Consider the following 17,733-nt stretch of genomic DNA (forward strand, 5'->3'; position numbering starts at 1 on the left):
AAACACCATCTAAATAATTTTGATTTGAATTGTGGTAAGTCCAATTCCTTCAATTCGTTAGGGAGATAATTATAAATTTTTGTGCACATAGATACTATATTTTTATTAACAAGGGCAGAGGTTGTTCCCGGATAATGTAAGTTTAAACCATGTCTGGTATTATATCTTGAGGTTGAAACAAAGCTACAAAATGAGCTTATGTTATTTTTAACAAATAGACTTATTATATTAGATTTATTATATTAAGAAGAAAAGGGAGAACTGCTTCTCCATACAAGTCCGTAGTTCGCATTTTCCTCTTTGGGTATTGACCATACGGAAAATATTCTTATACAATCCCATCAAAAACATAAATGTTAAATGAGAGCCAATAAAGAATATTCGTCGTTGTTGACTTCGCCGGAAAAAGAATTGATTTCTATATGGATGCCAAGTTCTAGTTTGCTTGGGGTGTAATTAAAGTTCAGGATTTGACTTGTCTAGTTTTTAGGTACACGCCTATGTCACTTTTCTAAAGTTTAGTTTTTTGATATAAAAGCTAGCCAGGACAAATCCTGAACTTTAATTACACCCTAAGCAAACTAGAACACGTTTATGACGTCATATGTGTAGCCAGTCAGATGTCACGCTAATAGTTACTTTCCGTGATCTCAAATGAGGAAGTCCGTAAGGATACCGTTAAGATCTTAGTCATCTTAAGTAGCAAAGTGGTCGTACGTATGCATACGTAATGAGGTGATCATAGTCATAATCATTTATCCTCCTTTTCATAAAACTTAGCAACCTCTTAAAGTTAGACGAATAAAAGTCTGCGCCGATTTTGATAACACTTGCACTGGTGTGCAACTTCTATGAAATTATGACGTATAAAATCGTTGCAGAATTTTCTTGGTCTAACTCTACAAACATTTGTTAAAATGCACATGATAGTTAGAAAGGGACAGAACATACCTGAAAGAAGAGCACGAAGCACACCCACTGGTAGTACGTGTAATATTTCTTCTCGGTCGTGCCATCGTACGGGTTCCTTACGCCTGGGTGTGCCACTTCTTTGCCGACCTGCGAAAAATAAAGATTATGTTTTAATTGATAACAAAGGGACATAAAAATCTAAGGACTCTCAGTCACACCGTCTTCGTCGTAGATCAAAGAATTAAGGACTATTTTCGAACGCATTAAGCACTAAATAAGCCAGCATAGGACGACAGGAAATTCAATTATTGGCAGCACCCGCTCAAGATATGCGCGTGAGCGAAAATTAACTTTAAAAGTGCGAGGTAAGGTTGAAATCGGCTTGATAAAGTATTTATGACGTATTGAGATTTTTAAGTATTTTTTGAGGTTGTCTTTTGCATGCATGCTACACTAGTTGCTGACTGCACAAGTGACTATCCTAGACTGTGGCTTATCAGGCTGTGTGCTTGTTTGCCCCCATATTATAAAAAAGGAATCCTGAGAACTTATCACAGCCCAGCCATAGCCTCATTGACACACGACACGGCGCGCATAGCTGACACGATCCGCATATTAATGCATTTATACGCTAAACACATACGTATTTAAAACTCAAACTATACCCTATTGCAATAAACGTAAGTGTCAGTATTGAATGACGATTATATAGGTGTAGGTTTGTGACAGGTAACGGATTTTCGAACGTGATTTTGGCTATTCTAGCAGCATTAGCATTTACACCCATTTTGTACACGACTTTAACTAGGAGTATTTCAACTAGGAGTCTTCGGAGTTCTCATGTTTATAGCGTTTTCACACTGTCCCTTGATGTCCCTTGGAGAAAGAGAGCTTCTAGGGTGCTCAATAGCATCGAGTTCTTTTATTTTTGCACTAATGCTTTATTTTTAACAATAAACATTTATTTACTAGCGACCTACGAGCTGGCGCATTTTTTGCGCAAAAACTCAGCCTCACTGTGCAGAGGGGGAACGCGGCCAAGTGTCCTGGGAACAATGCCTGAGGCTAATTTAGGTTTAGACATAGGTATATGATCATTTTCTTAATCTCTGTTTTATTAAATTAGTAAACAAATATAAAAAGGCACTTTTTACATTGTGCTTTCTGGTCGTATCCAACTGACTACTTGACTAGCCCACTGGTTCATGCAACTTTCCTCGTGAGCTAATACAAGGGTGAAACAAAAGTGACCCCGACGAGATTGATTAAATTAGTGCTTTCCGGTCGTCGGTCTTCCGAGAGCACCGTTAAGTGTTATAAATGCTGAGACTTATGAATCAGATGATCTAGAAATTATGAAAGACAGAGAGGAGACAACTTTTATTAACCGACTTCAAATTGGTTACCTACATTCTTGTCATAAACGAGTTCTGGCGATTGGATCCATGAGGAATCGAGGGATCTCCTCAAATCTTATAAGCATAGATCTTTTCTGTACATTAATAAGCGTAAACGCAAAACCTAAAAAATTCCACTGAGTAACGAAAAAACGCGTAAGCTACTTTCGTAACTTGTCGGATTTTTTTTTGTCCCAAATTGGGATTTCGTATTTATTTTACCCAAAATGAGGAGCTTTTGAACTAGCTATATTTTATCCAAATCTGAGGAAAAAAATCGGCTGATTAATCAGTTGCTCTTAGATTGCCGTATTAATCCCACAAAGGCCTAGTTTCGCAAGACTTAAAAAATGTTTGTACCAGAGTTTTTTACGGATAATTAGGCAAAATGCCAAATGCATCGTAGCATCTTTCTTTGTCTTCATTGTCCACTTCCGACTAAATATTACAAGGTCACTTAATTATTTGAGAGAAAAACAATACAGATTCAAAAATGTATAACACTTTCAAAAACAAATACAAATGCGTACCTAAAGGTACTTTTATGCAGATGATGATATGATAACGACATAATATATATTTCATTGGTATGTTATACACTACGCTACGAATCATTGGATTTCTAAACAAAATGTTTCTTTATTTTTGAAGCCTTAATAGTTTAGGGTTTAGGTAATAGGTATAAGATTGCACTTACCTCAAGTACTTAATCAATCAAAACAAAAATTATAAGTGTTATATATACAAGACTGCATATAAGTGGTCATTGATATCAAGTGTATATCTAATACTTTATACACACGTATAGACCACCTTTGTTTGATGGGCCAGTATTTTCAGTATCTGGCACTTTCCAAGGCAAGATATTTCTGTGCCGCTTCTTAACTTGTCACTAAACCCCGTTATCAATATTGCAACTCATTGAAAACAAGGGTTGGCCAAACTGTCTACTATTGTTCCTAGAACTGAACCCTTAGGCACTCCTGTGGCTTGATGGAAGACCTGATTATTTAATCGAGGCTTTCTATAACTACACTCTAAAAAATTAAGACCAACTAAGAGCAGTTTTCTCTTAGTTGACGTTAAGTTAATTATAACAATAACGATCTTATATAAATCAAAGAAACCTGATTACTTAAAACAATAAGTGTATCTGTGATTGAACTAATAAAGTAGGTATGTTATTAATCCTAACAATTGTATACTTTGCATCTATCATTAACTTGTTGGCATAATTATGTAACGTAGGTTGATTCAATCCTTAACAAATTAATTAAAACAGATAAATATGTTAATAGTTATGAACATTTTAATAGTTTATGTGATTATTTTCTCTTTGTTGATTTACATAAGACTTGGTATTTTAATCAACTAAACATATAATATTTAGAACAACGAAGATAAAACATTCAATCCCATTATGATCAAGTTATTGTATTAATTACGAAACTAATATTCCATTCTATTAAGAATTATTTGTTAAATCGATTTTTTTCATAATTAAATTAAATAATCAGTTAATCCGTTCAATCAAGAGATAAGTAGGGGGCGCCGGTGCACCCGCGGTCCTCCCCGCCCGCGCCCCTGCGGCGCCTGTGACCGTGCGAGTGGGGAGTCAGTCTCAGCCTCGACGTTCAACATTCAACTACTTAGTCATTCAAGTACGCGTCAACGAAATAAACTTTACTTGTGCCTTTATTTCACGGCAAGCCTGGAACAGTGAACGTGTTACCTTTGCTTTGTGTACCTAATGTATAATAGTGTATGTGCAACATGGAGCAAGTGCTAATCGCGGCGATGGGAATAAAAGGCGCGGGGACGGGCCGGGATGGTTATGTGGGAATCCCTGTTGTGGACTAATGAGACCCCAGGTCTACCCAGTAAAACCCCTGTTGGCCGCCTCAAGGCTTTAAGGCGAGGCACGGGAAACGATCGGGACCATGCTTCCGAAACCCCGCCAGCGGCTGTCCGAACTGCGGACTCTACTTCGGAGGAACTGTTTCCCTTTACTTCTCTAAGAGTGCGCCATTTTTTGCGCATTGGCCATCCCAGAGACCCTCGTGTAGGCGACAGACGTCCCCGAGCCTGCCGCCAACGGGTACCCATAAGGGGGAAATCGACGGTTGTACGCCAAACGGTCATTATATTTGTAGCCCGTTTTAAATGTTAATTATAATATATATGTAAGGTATGTAAAAGAATGTTCGATTTTTAAATGTAAAACGTTTAGTTTTCTAAATGTTTAGATGAATAAATAACATCTTATTATATATATATTTTGTTTTATTCATTTACCCCCTTTTCATAAAACTTTACTTTGTTAAATTTGAATCTCAATTGTTTAATCAGTTCAACTATGAAGCTTGTTGTTTGTTGTTGTGTTTTATTGTACTAGTACAATTGATGAAGAATGGTATATTGTACTAGACAAGCTTCATAGTTGAACTGATTAAACAATTGAGATTCAAATTTAACAATTTCTTAGTTCTGGCTAATAAGATGCATAAGTCGATGCAATCATGTTCTTAGTTGAACTTATTAGGGTCAAATAGTTCATACAGTAATTCTTCATGTTAACATTGATTTACATCTTAGTTGAAATGATTAAACAATTGAGATTCAAATTTAACAATATCTTAGTTCAGGCTAATAAGGTGCATTAGTCGATGTAATCATGTTCTTAGTTGAACTTATTTGGGTCAAATAGTTAATACAGTAATTCTTCATGTTGATATTGACCTACATCTTAGTTAAACTGACTTGTTTGTATTAGTTGGTACAGTAACTTATCATGATAATAATTATCAAGCCCTTAGTTGATCTTGCTAGGATCAATTAGTTAGCATAATTATTTTTCGTGTAAATATTGAACAAGATCTTAATTGGTTCAGTTACATAGATATAGTAATAGCAATCAGAATTACCTTATTTGATGTGTCTAAGTTCTTGTTAGGCTCGTATGGAATCAAGATGCTTGATTACGACTATCAAGATATTGATAGGGCCAACCAAATTTTTTTTAGAGTGTACGATTTGGACTTGCTTTCTAATAATGAAATGAAGATGACAGAGTATGGGCTATTTTTTATACCTATATTCAACTTGACTTAAAAAAAAAAAAAATTAAAATTCATTTATTTCAAGCTATTTGGCTCATATTTTTAGAGTCAGACCGAGAAAAGTCTGCAGCGATTTTGATAGCCCACGCAGTGCAAGTGTAATTTTAAACGTCAATCTTCTATGAATTTATGACGTGTAAATAACACTTACACTGCGTGGGCTATCAAAATCGCTGCAGACTTTTCTTGGTCTAACTCTACATTATTTACATTTTGATAATAAAAAATAAAAAAATGACATTTAAATATATTCTAATAAAATTAACATTACAATTTAAAATTTACAAATAATATATAATAATAATGTTGAGTTTCAAATTTGATATTTTTATTTAAGGTAGTTTTTTCCTATTATTTTAAATGTAGGTACTTGTGAAACGTTCTATACCCTTCCAAGCTACCTATCCTTTGCCAACGCGCACAAAGCCGTATTACCGTCTCGCTTCACGGCAGTCCTATGAGACGCCATCTTGGCGAATCAGTTCCTGAATCGATGCGGACCTAAACGCATCTTCTAATTGAAATAAATCAAAATGTAATGTGAAATTAGCAAAAACTGTTACAAACGGAGTGAAAGTGGCACAGGTGTACTGACGCTGAAGTTTGGGAAAGGTTTTATAAAGTGCTGGCCAGCTGAAGAATCCTACAACGAGATCACCAGGTATGTGCGCAGGCATTTCTCCTAATCCTTAAATCTGGGCGTCAAACAAGTACTTTCTTATTTTAATTTCCTAACATACAGTCCACTTAAAATCCCTTCTGGTGTCTTGAGGGCTCCCATACATATTTCCCCGCGTATTTTTATTTCCGCATAAATATTGGTTTAAAGGCACTACCATAAATTTTTGGTCCTTCGAACCGGATTTTTAACCATTTGTCATAAATATCCCGCTAGCTATATGGTCATTGTGCTTTGTAACTGAAATATTCTGTCAAATTATCCTATTTTATCTCCCGCATCGGCAGTTATTTCATTTTGTTTCCGCTCCGCGTTGCGAAGTACGATAGATCGTAGGTTATTACCTATTTTATTTTATTTTTATGACAAACATACTTATACACGTGTTCCACTTTTCCTTTGTTCACGTTTCATAATTGTTAGCCATCTTGGAAATAGGCAAATACTTATTTCAAGTCATTCGTGATAGTTCGGATTTGTTCGGCTACGTTCATTCATTCCGCTCGTTTCGCTTCTATACGATTGCACGGCACAGTATAACGCCACACCGCTCGCTCAAATATTTCGGGTAGAAAAATATTCCGTTCGCTATATAACGGCGTTGACCGCAGCTAAGTATTCGTTAGGTATACCTATTTTCAACAGGAACTCATTTATTTAAATCGCATATATTTTATTCCATCCATATAAATACTATAAATACGTTTAGTCGAATTGCTAAACTAAATAGTACACTACACCTTCATACAAATAACTCGTAGGTACATTATTTATTTACGACGGTTTAATTTTAGTTTTATTGCAAAACTTATTCATACCTACTCAATAAAAATGACAAAGAATTCAAAGAATAGAAAAGGCAGCGAAGGCTTTTCTAGCGATGATTACAATACAAACAAAAATCAGCTAGCCCTCTATACAGTTCGGCGCGACGTTATATACAAGCGCGTAGAAAACATCTTGGAACTTGCTTACAAGGCGGAAACCGATCCTACACAATATAGGGCATTTCACACGAGTGCATTAAATTTAGACAAGATGCGTGAAGACTACCAAGCCGTCTTAGAGTCATATAATTTATTGCAATTGCAACTGCACCCTGACTCTGAAATAGATTACGAGTCATGGACGACCTTTGAAGAAATGTTTTGTTATATTAAGCAAGTTCTGATAGATAACGAATCCAAGATTCCCTCTGAACCGGCAAATTCTCCGAAACCAAAATGCCGCCTGCCTAAATTGGAGTTAGTTTCTTTTGACGGAGATGTCAAAAACTGGCCTTTGTTTTACCAACAGTTTAAAAGTATTATTCACGAAAACGCATCGCTGACTGACAGCGAAAAGGTGTACTATTTGGTTGGCAAATTAATTGGCAACGCAGCAAATGTTTGCTCCGGCTTGCCCACGACCGCTGAAAATTATCCAATTATTTGGAACGCATTAATACAAAAATACGATGATCCACGTTCGTTAGCGTCAGCGTATTTTAATCAGCTGCTAACATTTAAACAATTAACCGCAACCAACGCCGCCAGCTTGGATTCATTCATAAATAAATTTAACTCGTCTGTCGAAGCCCTTAAGCAGTTGAATCTGAGTGACTTAACCGACTTCATGTTGTTACATTTAGCGCTGCAAAAGTTGGATTCCGATACAATTAAATTGTTCGAAATTACATACCGCAAAGAGAAGATTCCTTCTTATCAAAATTTAATTGAGTTTATCAAAGAACAAAACAAAGTTTTATCCCGTTCGCCAAATGCGACAATTAGTAAACCGGTTGATAATTCCGCTAAACAACGCTTGTTGCAAAAAACTAAATCGTTTGTAAACACAGATGCGGCCAACGGCACAAGCGCTAGCGATAAATGTTCACTGTGTAAAAATAAACAACATGAGCATTTATATTCATGTCAATCTTTTAATAAAATGACACCTCACGACAGGTTTAATTTTATAAAATCAAACGCTTATTGTAACAACTGCTTAAGTGTGAAACATAAGACGAATGCTTGCACTTCCAAGCGCCATTGTTCTCATTGTTCGTTGAGACATCATTCGATGTTACATTTCAATACGAAAGAGAAATCGCACTGCAACGTTAGTGCAGTGGTATCCGCACCCGCTTCTAATAATTGTTTTCCCGCGACAACAAATAATGTTGTCACTCCCGCACCCGCTACCGCTTATGACTCGACCCCCGCCTGTTCAGGTGTACGGGCCGATAACCCCGCTCAAGCTAATGTAGACTCTGCGATTGCCGCAGTTAAGGTCGAAAATAGCTTGCCGCCTCCTCATGAGGTAAATTCCGCATCCATCCGCACTATGGCATGTAAGGACAATAGTGGTCCATGCCTAACCACCGCTTTACTCGCAACCGCTAAAATTAAGGTTATTGATTCCTTAAACCGCACGCATATCCTTCGCGCGTTAATTGATCCGGGATCAATGTCGGACTATATTACTGTCGCTTGTTGCAAACGTCTTTCGCTTGCTATGAATAAACCGCTACATATTACTGAAGCCTCTGGCTTGGGAGAAATAACTCTCAAGACAAAGGGCAATACCGCGCTCACCTTTTCATCTTTATTAGATGATTCTTATAAATATTCGATCCGCCCGCTGATAGTAGATCGCATAACTCCACAGTTACCCGACTCGCGTGTAAATAAGGAGGTTGTGGATTTTGCTCGTGACTTAACGCTCGCCGATGATGGTTTTTCGGAACCTGGACCTATAGATATACTCTTGGGGGTTAATGTTTATTGCAAAATATTGCTCTCTAAGAAAATCGAGAGTTCGGATCCTACCATACCTACCGCTTTAGAAACGACCTTAGGGTACGTAATAATGGGTGACGCCGCTATAGTTAACCCGCCTACCGCTTCTCGCACTCTTTGCGCGTTTACTAGCGATCCTCTTCATAGGCTCGTTGAGAACTTTTGGGCAGTAGAAGAAATACCTTCGCGTACCTTTTTAAGTCCAGAAGATCAAAAATGTGAGAATATTTACGCTTCAACCACTGTCCGTAATACTGACGGCAGTTATACCGTGGACCTTCCGTTTAAAGACGATCCTCAAACATTGGGCGATTCCTTTAACACCGCAAAAAGGCGTTTTTTACTTTTGGAAAAGAAATTCGCTAAAAATCCTGAACTTAAATCTGGATACGACGAAGTTATTCGCGACTATCTTGATAAAGGTATACTCACCCGCGCGTCAACTGATGACGAATCTAACACTCCTGGATTTTATCTACCGCACCACCCTGTATTACGTAGCGATAAAATAAGTACAAAAGTGAGACCGGTCCTGGACGGAAGTTCAAAGACAGATACAGGTTTATCTTTAAATGATATTTTGTATTCTGGATGTAACCTACAGGCGAATATTTTTCACATTTTATTAAATGTGCGAATTTATAAAACAGGTCGCACCTGCCCGAAGAGAAAACTTTGTCCCACGTGACCACGGAGGTCACTAAAATTGATCACCCTCTTTTGACGCTCGCCCTTCGCTGTTCTACTTGGAACAAACTTCTTCGAATTTCTGTTTATGTGCTTCGGTTTCTAAAGAAGTTACCGCGAAATGATGTAATTACCGCTAATGACCTAAATACCGCTGAACTTGAAATTATAAGAGCGGTACAAGATGCACACTTCTCAGCTGACATGAAATCCATTTCAAAAGGACGCAAATGCTCGTTAAAGTTACAGAAACTGTTTCCTTTCCTTTCCGATGGAATTTTACGCGTTGGAGGTCGCTTATCGAACTCATCGCTCGATTACGCATCTAAGCACCCTATAATTTTACCTAAAAAAGGTCATATCGTAGATTTAATAATTGATTTTTATCACCGCAATAACCTGCACGCAGGGCCTCAACATTTAGTTGCAATATTAAAAACTAAATTTTGGATTATATCCGCGCGTCGCGTTGTTCGGCAACGCACACAAAAATGCAACCGCTGTTTTAGGTTAAATCCTAGACCTACTTTTCCTCTTATGTCAGACTTGCCGAAATGTCGCTTAGAGCAATGTAAGGCCTTTATGCATACGGGTATAGACTTTGCTGGACCTCTGTATGTTACTCCTTACAGAAAACGTGGCGTACGCAGCGTTAAGGCTTATATATGCCTTTTTATTTGCCTCGTTACGAAAGCCGTTCACATAGAACTGGCCTCAAATCTAACCTCTGCTTGTTTCATAGACGCTTTCAAGCGCTTTTTATCGCGACGAGGTCCCTGTAGCTTTGTTTACTCGGATAACGGGACAAATTTTGTATCCGCAAAGGCTTATTTTAAAGAGCTTCACGATCTTTTACAATCGGACGATTAAGTACTATAAAACTTTCAGCGACGAGCTCGCGAAACATCGCATTACTTGGAAAATGAATCCTCCTACCGCTAGCCATTTCGGAGGTATATGGGAAGCTAACATAAAAAGCACCAAGACCTTACTGTTCAGAGTAATAGGAAAGCAGATCCTAACCTTTCAGGAGATGGAAACAGTCCTTACTCAGGTAGAAGCTTTACTTAACAGCCGTCCTTTGTATGCTTTAAGCTCTGATCCTTCCGAACCGCTCGCGCTTACTCCTTCTCATTTTTTGACCACGTCTCCGTTGGAATTTTTACCCGCGGCTGATTTATCTGATGAACGCCCCGATTTGCTGTCACGGTTTTCATTAATGGACTCACTAGTGCAGTCGTATTGGAAGCGATTCAAAACGGAGTATTTACATAATTTGCAACAACGTGAAAAGTGGAATACTCCTTCAAATCCAATTAAAATTGGTACCGTAGTAATATTAAGCGTTGATAACGCTCCGCCTTTACAATGGCCAATAGGAATTATAACCAACGTCTATCCTAATAGCCAAGACGGAGTCATACGCGTGGCGGAAGTAAAGACGAAGACTGGAACGTATAAACGTCCAGTCATACGGTTATGTCCGTTACCGACTCAATAGGAGTCTTATTTTAGTTAAGAATCTTAGGTTTAGCTCGCGTCTAATATAGACCAATTAAATATAATACTTAAGTTAGCTTAGCTTATACGTACGTTGTACTTCTTAGTTTATTGGCACGATTGTTGTGCATTATTATTATTTAACCTTTTTTTTTTTTTTTTGGTTGAGGTGTTAGGTTAATTTATTGTTTTGTACTTTTACTACGAACTTAGCAAGTAACTTGGCACAATGACCATATGCCGCGATTATATTTTTTATAGTTTGAGCACTTTGGCTCTTTACATCCTTTTCTTTGAAGGGTTCCTTCAAGGCCGGGGGGATGTTGAGTTTCAAATTTGATATTTTTATTTAAGGTAGTTTTTTCCTATTATTTTAAATGTAGGTACTTGTGAAACGTTCTATACCCTTCCAAGCTACCTATCCTTTGCCAACGCGCACAAAGCCGTATTACCGTCTCGCTTCACGGCAGTCCTATGAGACGCCATCTTGGCGAATCAGTTCCTGAATCGATGCGGACCTAAACGCATCTTCTAATTGAAATAAATCAAAATGTAATGTGAAATTAGCAAAAACTGTTACAAACGGAGTGAAAGTGGCACAGGTGTACTGACGCTGAAGTTTGGGAAAGGTTTTATAAAGTGCTGGCCAGCTGAAGAATCCTACAACGAGATCACCAGGTATGTGCGCAGGCATTTCTCCTAATCCTTAAATCTGGGCGTCAAACAAGTACTTTCTTATTTTAATTTCCTAACATACAGTCCACTTAAAATCCCTTCTGGTGTCTTGAGGGCTCCCATACATATTTCCCCGCGTATTTTTATTTCCGCATAAATATTGGTTTAAAGGCACTACCAAATAACACACACAACACAAACAATACACACAAAACTAGCCTACACCTGTCCTTACATGCCTGTTGCAACAGTGCGTGATGTAAGGACAGTCAAGACGATCTGCGATCATCGCCAGGACAGTGTTGGCGCTGGCCCGCACGCGCCGCACCAGCCTTTGCCAGACTTTGAGAACGCTGAAGTTATCTGTGTCGAAAGCTTTCGTAAAATCGCAGAGAGTAAAACTGACATGTATGCATGTGACGTCCCCGCGCATCAGTCCGCGCGTCCGCTGTATCCTGGCCTGCGCGCCAGTAATAAACGAGCTTCCATACGTACGCACTTGTTTCATTGCTAAGTAAATACCTATCAGTGGGGACGAGGATGGGATACATTGAAGATCTTACCTCTCTAGCGAAGGCATCGGGCATCGCGAACGTGGAAGTTATCCAGCAGAACGTGTTGACGACATGGGCAGGTATCCCGCTCACTATACATTGTATGGGCTGCCCCACGAACTGGCTGGCCGTTATTATGATCGAGAACGTGAGGAGCAGCACTGTCGTGAAGGTGTTGTGGAGGCGGAACAAGGCATTGTCGGTTCTGATGTCCTGGTATTTGAAGTATACACTAAGGTTCCCTAATAGCTTGAACATCTTGGTGGATCACAGCGTCATGGAGGAATGTTGAGTGGTGAGAGATCTGTAACAATGGAAGAAACAGTTCATATTTATAAAATTATAAGAGCATAATAAACATTAGATAAAGAGAGATTCGTACACAAAAGGGTAATTTATATATATACAGGGGAAAAATGTTTGTCTGCGTGCCTTTCACTCATATATAGTAAGAGCGATATAAATAAATTATATCTTGGACTCCTTGGAGGCCTTTTATAAAATTACGATATTTATTCTTGTCTCTCTATCAAAAACATAACAACTTCGTCGACAAGATGAAATGCGCAGTATCACGCACAAAACTGAATTGCATTTAAATATTGAAACTGGGGTAACCATTAAATTTCATGTGGCAATTTCACAATACTGCGATGTGTCTTGACGTCAATACATTTGAAATTGAAATGGATGGTTTTCATACATGCAATTGTGTCTGAACAGTATGCATAATTCCGTTTATATTCAGTGAAACGGGTGGGGAAAAAGTCATTCGTTGGACTAAAACAACCATTACTATAGTATGCTATAGTGTGTTTTTTAAACTATTGTAAGGTTAAACCTCTCGAATAGCCGTAGTTGGAGCTCAATACAAACACCGTCGTGATTTAACAATGTGCTACTATATTATATGAACAATTTACATAAAGTTCCCACTTTTCCATCGATGGTTATACAATTAATATCATAATAACATGTCCCCGAAAAACATCCCAACTTCTTCTTGTTTTTCTTATGACATTCGAATGGCCGTTCCGATACTCGCAGAACCGAGTCAAATCAATGACTTAGTGAAATGAAACGTTATTAATGTATTTGTTTTGCATTCTATTATTAATAATTTATTTTAAATCTTTAAAAACGACGGTTTAAAATGATTTGCTTACAGTCGGCCGTCCTCAGATAGGAATGTCCCCATTCCTGGCCGGCCATTCGAGCATCAGCTGTATGCCCTCATACGTAGATTCTCGTATTTAAAATTTTCATTTTTTTTTTAATAGGTAATTATACAATACTAAATAAAAAAAGGAAAACAAAATTACATAATGCTTCTTAATGACTGTTGTAACAGAGAAGTAGATAAAACAACACAATATAAAAGCTTTTTGCAATATTTGGAATCAGTTTTGTTAAAAAAACTACAAATCAACATAATCAGCATGAAGATGTGGAGCAGCAGCGTGTCCTTCATCACCGAGGTCAGTACGCCGAGTGCGCGACGCGCGACTGCAAGTCAGCTTCTGCCAGGGATCCACTGTCGACGGCGTCGGCCTGAAAGATTACAATATTTTAGTATATAATATTCGTCTAAATCTTCGGCTTTAATTAGTTTGAAAATTGTGAACTTGTGAATGTACAGCAGTTCTATTTATAAGTTATTGTTAATATATTATGGCAATATGATCAATTTCAGAGTTTCATTTTGCTTATTTATGGGACCACGTGTTACTAGAACGTTACAATATAGATATGACATATAGTTAAATCAAACCATATGGAATAGTAATACTGAATATAAATAAACTGTTACCGCCCTTGTTCGAAGGTAGGTAGGTATTCGCTATCATAGGGTGAGTACCGCTTGTGCTTCGGCCGTCCTTAACTTAAGGAACTGACACCCACACTTCGGCATCCTTCTTCATTTAAGTAACTCCATATCAGTGAGTACCGCTTATGCTTCAGCATCCTTCACCATGTGAGTACTGCTTGCATTTCGGCATCCTTCACTGTCTATTGAGCACCACTATTAGTGAGAACCGCTTATGCTTCAGCATCCTTCACAATGTGAGTACTGCTTGCATTTCGGCATCCTTCACTATCTCTTGGGCACCATTTATGCTTCAACATCCTTCACCATTGAGTACTGCTTGCATTTCGGCATCAACATTCCGATTGGCAGCATACAATCTATTGCGTGGTTGGCACACAGGTGGCGCCGCAGAGCTTATCGGTAACTGAAATCAAAGGGTTGTGGGAATAGGAAGGTCTGTCATGTCATGTCATGTCAGGTATTGCATTCAATAAAAAACAACTTTGTTAGTTATTTTTTAATGGTCATCTACATCTAATCATAGTTTCTATTCGTCATCTGACGCTGACGCATCAGATGATACTACTTCAGTGTCAGTTTCCTTGTCACATTGAAATGTAATCCATCTCTTTAAGTGATCTGCCGGATAAATACTCTTGTACTTGCGTTTAGAGTGTCCGTCAATACTTGATATTTCGTAGCGGTCGTTGTCGAGTACGGCAGTTATCTTGAAGGGCCCCCTAAATTTTGGACATAACTTTTTGCTTTTGCCAGTAGCAGGATTGTGGTGATTCGGTATCATAACCAGGTCTCCTTCCTTGAAAAACACAGTCGGTGCTCTCTGCTGATTAAATGTTTTCGCCATGTAGTTTTGATTCTTTTCTGTATTTTCTTTAGCAGACTCTCTGATTTCAGATAAAGTTGGCTGTGCATCTCCCGTAGATGTTCCGGCCAAAGAATTAAGAACAGCGGCTTCAGTTGTGTTAACGCTTCTATGTCCAAAGACTATCTCAGAAGGTGTTTTGCCCGTCGTCTTATTTTGTGTATTATTAAGACTCCACTGTAGTCGACCTAACTGTGTGTCCCAATCACGTTCATCTTGGCCATGATTCATAGTGGCTAACGAGCCCAATATGGTCCGGTTATATCTTTCAATTTGGCCGTTAGCTCGTGGCGTTGCAACAGCGTTTAAAACGTGCTTGGAACCTATCGTTTTGATATATTTTTTAAAGGTTGACGACGTAAAACTAGTTCCGCGATCGGAGATAATAACCTTCGGGACTCCTATAGTGTCAAATATGTCTTGTAATATTTTAATAGTAGTTTTAGTCTTGACGTTCTTAACAGCTTTTACGAATATAAATTTACTGAAACCGTCGATGATAGCTAATATGTACATATTTCCTTGTCTACTCCGAATAAATGGTCCAAGATGGTCCATATGCATTGTATGAAATGGCTGATCGCCTTTTGGGATGGGATGCAAATAGCCAGTTGGTTTGGCTGTGGTACCTTTATTGTAAGCACAATTCATGCAAGAAGACACATACTTTTTGACGAATCTATTTAGCTTCGGAAACCAGTAATCGTGTTTCATCTTTTCAATAGTTTTTTCTGTTGAAAAGTGACCCGCTTCATCATGACACAATTGGCATATGCGCCATCTAGCACCATTTGGAACAACCCATTTATATTGTTCACCTACTCGTCTATAAACTTTACCGTCACGTAAAACATAGTTATTAGTTATATCTTTTATTTCTTTCTCATTACTTTCTAAAACCGTCTTTATATGTTTAATTTTGGGGTCAGTCATTTGTACAGTCAATAGCCAATCAGTTGTAGATATATGCATTATTTCAAATTCTCGTGATTCAGTTAAAACATCATCGTCAGGGTTAGCAATGGGGTTTCTGCTAAGGGCATCGACATGTTGCATATTAGCCCCGGGGCGATATTCTATTGTAAAATCGTACTCTTGCAGTAACAACCACCATCTTGCAATACGTGGAATGAGGTCTCTTTTAGTCAGAGTTGTTCTTAGGGCATTGCAGTCAGTTAAAACTTTGAATTGTACCCCTATAAGAAAAGTTCTGAACTTTTTTAGCGATAGCACAACTGCAAGCGTTTCCAACTCATAGGAGTGTAGAAATTCCTCATCCTTCGTAGTTTGCTTGCTAAAATATGCCACTGGCTTAAGTGGCGACTTTTCATCAGGCTTTTGGAACAAAATACCGCCCACCCCTAACTTACTCGCATCACAGTGCACCTCTGTTATATATGTAGGGTCGTATAATGCTAAAAGAGGACGTTCTGTTAACTTTTCTTTTAGATTATGAAAAGCTTTTTCTTGTTCACTTCCCCATACCCAAGGGACGTTGGTTTTAGTCAATGTTGTAAGAGGTTTGGCTTCTACCGCAAATCCGGGAATAAACCTTCTAAAAAAACTTGCCAATCCCACAAACTGACGAACTTGGTGAACGTTCATAGGTGTGGGGAATGATGCTACTGCTTCGATTTTTTTCTGACCTGGGCGCAAGCCTTCGTCTGATACTTCATACCCTAAATAAGTTAACGAGTTGTGAAAGAAAAAACATTTCTTTAGATTTAGAGTAAGTCTAGCTGCGCGCAGTGATTTAAGTATTTTCTGCAATTTGTCTAAGCCCTCATCAATATTTGTGGCGGGTGACAGAATATCGTCCATATACGGTATCGCTAAATCGTATCTGTCTTTTCCTAGAGCCTTATTTATCATATGTTGAAATACGGCAGGTGCGTTGACCAGCCCGAACGGCATCCGTGTGTATTGATAGTGGCCATCTGGTGTAACAAAAGCTGTCAGGTGCTGTGACTCTTTAGACACTGGAATTTGATAGTAACCTGACTTTAAATCCAAACAAGTAAAATATTTCATTCCGTTTAACCGTTCGAGATGGTCGTCAATTACCGGCATTGGAAAAGAATCCTTGACGGTCTTCTTGTTCAGTGCACGGTAATCTATGCAGAGCCTATAGTCGTTATCTTTTTTCTTAACTAGCACTATGGGGCTGGCATAGTTCGAATCTGATTCCGTGATAATATCTTGTTCCAAGAGTTCGTTAACAAGATCACGGACTACCATTCGTTCACTGTAAGCTAATCGGTAGGGTTTGTAAGAGACAGGTGATTCGTCATTTAATCTTATGTGCATTTCCGATATGGGTGTCGTGCCTAACTCAGACATATTTAGCGCAAAACAGTCGCGGTACTCGTTTATTAAATTTAATAACGTTTGCTTTTGAGCATCCGAAACCAAAAGTCCAACATTTATCATGTCTATGGTAATAGGGAGTTTGGATTTTATAAAAGATGTGTCCTTTTCAGTATTAGAATTATCCTTAGTCATTGAGATCATATTTACCTCTAGTTCCCCTTTTGCCTGTTCTGGTCCTTCCTCTGCGGTCAAGGGTAGAAATCGTGCCCGCGTAAGTAGTTTATTTCTGTTTAATGTAATAGTTTTGTTAGCAAAATTTATCACTAATATACGTCCGATTCCTTTGTCGAAATAGTAGACACCTTGTAAAACGATTACTTCTTCTCCAGCTTTGAAGGACGTGTTTCCAGGTACATACAAGTATCCC

The 17,733-nt window shown here is 38.3% G+C and overlaps 1 protein-coding gene across 1 annotated transcript in view; it reads right to left on the reverse strand.

Annotated features, from left to right (window-relative positions):
• LOC134661535 (innexin inx1) overlaps positions 1–17,733 on the reverse strand; it is a 68,272-nt gene that overhangs the window by 19,255 nt on the left and 31,284 nt on the right. Inside the window, exons 2-3 of the mRNA XM_063517665.1 lie at positions 12,313–12,607; positions 952–1,059 (exon numbers count right to left, since the gene is read on the reverse strand). Of these exons, the coding sequence (XP_063373735.1) occupies positions 952–1,059; positions 12,313–12,561 (357 nt within the window). The 5' untranslated portion in view covers positions 12,562–12,607. The remainder of the gene's footprint in view (positions 1–951; positions 1,060–12,312; positions 12,608–17,733) is intronic.

The sequence above is a fragment of the Cydia amplana genome, chromosome Z, assembly GCF_948474715.1.
Source record: "Cydia amplana chromosome Z, ilCydAmpl1.1, whole genome shotgun sequence".
Taxonomy (NCBI): domain Eukaryota; kingdom Metazoa; phylum Arthropoda; class Insecta; order Lepidoptera; family Tortricidae; genus Cydia; species Cydia amplana.